We start from the raw sequence: 2399 nt of genomic DNA, 5'->3' as shown, positions 1-2399 counted from the left end.
GCTCACAACTGCGATCGCAGTGCTTTGGAAGGCCTAGATGGGAGGATCAGTTGAGCTCAGGAATTCAACACCATCCTGGACAACATAGCAAGACCCTGTCTCCACCACACACACAAAAAGATAAATAAGCCAGGCTTGGTGGTGTGTGCCTGTAGACCTTGCTACAAGAGAGGCTGTGGAAGGAGAATGGCTTGAGCCCGGGAGTTCAAGGTTGCAATGAGCTATGTTTGCACCACTGCACTCCATCCTGGGTGACAGAGCAAGACTCTGTCTCTAAATTTAAACTAATATCTTTAGCCTGGAGGGGTGGCTTATGCCTCTAACCCCAGTACTTTGGGAGGCTGAGGTAGGTGGATCACGAGGTCAGGAGTTCGAGACCAGCTTGGCCAATATGGTGAAAACCCCGTTTCTACTAAAAGTATAAAAAATTAGCTGGGTGTGGTGGTGGGCACCTGTAGTCCCAGCTACTCAGGAGGCTGAGGCAGGAGAATCACTTGAACCTGAGAGGTAGAGATTGCAGTGAGCAGAGATTGCACCACTGCACTCCAACCTGGGCGACAGAGCAAGACTCTGTCTCATATATACATATATATATATATGTAATAATATATATAATATTTGTATTTTAGAGACAGGGTCTCTAAAGTTACAACACCATACATCTGCATCTGTGGAATGTATTTACATATATTCCATATATATATACACACACGGTGTCATAATTAGCCCAGATGAGAACTGGGATGCGATCTCATCTAACCTTCCAAAACCATCTCCCTGGCATTCCTATAACCTCCCCTTTCCATGCTTCCAGAGGACTCACACCCATGGAGCCAAGAAACCACACCAGTGCGTCTCCATTCATCCTCCTGGGACTCTCAGAAAACCCGGAGCAGGAGACACTTCTCTTTTCTCTGTTCCTCTGCATGTACCTGGCCACTGTCGTGGGGAACCTGCTCATCATCCTGGCCATCAGTGTAGACTCCCATCTCCACACTCCCATGTACTTCTTCCTGGCCAACCTGTCCCTGGTTGATTTCTGTCTGGCCACCAACACCATCCCCAAGATGCTGGTGAGCCTTCAAACCGGGAGCAAGGCCATCTCTTATCCCTGCTGCCTGACCCAGATGTACTTCTTCCATTTCTTCGGCATCGTGGACAGCATCATAATCGCCATGATGGCTTATGACCGGTTCGTGGCTATCTGTCACCCGTTGCACTACGCCACGATCATGAGCCCACGCCTCTGTGGTCTGCTGGTCGGCGCCCCCTGGGCTTTTTCCTGCTTCATCTCGCTCACCCACATCCTCCTGATGGCCCGCCTCGTTTTCTGTGGCAGCCACGAGGTGCCTCACTACTTCTGCGACCTCACTCCCATCCTCCGACTTTCATGCACGGACACGTCTGTGAACAGGATCTTCATCCTCATTGTGGCAGGGATGGTGATAGCCACGCCCTTCGTCTGCATCCTGGCCTCCTATGCTCGCATCCTTGCGGCCATCATGAAGGTCCCCTCTGCAGGCAGCAGGAAGAAAGCCTTCTCCACCTGCAGCTCCCACCTGTCTGTGGTTGCTCTCTTCTATGGGACCACCATTGGCGTCTATCTGTGTCCCTGCTCCGTCTGCACGGCTATGAAGGAGAAAGCTTCTGCCGTGATGTACACAGCAGTCACCCCCGTGCTGAACCCCTTCATCTACGGCTTGAGGAACAGAGACCTGAAAAGGGCTCTCAGGAAGCTGGTTAACAGAAAGATCACCTCATCTTCCTGACCGCCAGGACTCGAGAACTTCCGGGGGTACAATGTATACATCTGGGGGTCTTGGGCTAACATCTGGAATTGCATGTATTGGAAAACCAGGCACTTTGAATTTTATTATTATTATTATTTAGAGATGGGGTTTCACTATGATGCCCATGCTGGAGTGCAGTGGCGTGATCATAGCTCACTGCAGCCTCAAACTTCTCTGTGTGTGTGTTGTTTTACTAGAGATAGGATCTCACTAATTTGGCCAGGCTGGTCTGGAACTCCTGGGGCTCAAGCAATACTTCCTCCTCAGCCTCCCAATGTCCTAGGATTACGGGTGTGAACTACCACACTGAACCTCACTTTGAATTTTTTGTTCGTTTTTGTTTTTTGAGACAGAGTCTCACTCTGTTGCCCAGGCTGGAGTGCAATGGCATGATCTCTGCTTACTGCAACCTCCGCCTCCCAGGTTCAAGCGATTCTCCTGCCTCACCCTCCAGAGTAGCTGGGATTACAGGTACGCATTACCATACCCGGCTAATTTTTGTATTTTTAGTGAAGACGGGGTTTTACCATGTGGGCCAGGCGGGTCTTGAACTCCTGACCTCAAATGATCCACCCGCCTTGCCCTCCCAAAATTCTGGGATTACAGGCA

At 50.3% G+C, this 2399-nt stretch overlaps 1 protein-coding gene across 1 annotated transcript; it reads left to right on the top strand.

Annotated features, from left to right (window-relative positions):
* The first annotated feature begins 767 nt into the window (after window positions 1-767).
* LOC104682280 (olfactory receptor 1M1) lies at window positions 768-1790 on the top strand. Its single transcript, XM_010388851.2, has one exon. The coding sequence runs from the start codon at window positions 828-830 to the stop codon at window positions 1767-1769; it is 942 nt and encodes a 313-aa protein (XP_010387153.2). The 5' UTR covers window positions 768-827; the 3' UTR covers window positions 1770-1790.
* Window positions 1791-2399: the final 609 nt, after the last annotated feature.

This window comes from Rhinopithecus roxellana, chromosome 8 (genome assembly GCF_007565055.1).
Source record: "Rhinopithecus roxellana isolate Shanxi Qingling chromosome 8, ASM756505v1, whole genome shotgun sequence".
Lineage (NCBI taxonomy): Eukaryota > Metazoa > Chordata > Mammalia > Primates > Cercopithecidae > Rhinopithecus > Rhinopithecus roxellana.
This window is presented reverse-complemented; position numbering and strand designations above follow the sequence as displayed.

Bases quoted from the DNA above. Each gene is read 5' to 3' on its own strand.
- LOC104682280 (XM_010388851.2), top strand. From the start codon at position 828: ATGGAGCCAAGAAACCACACCAGTGCGTCTCCATTCATCCTCCTGGGA.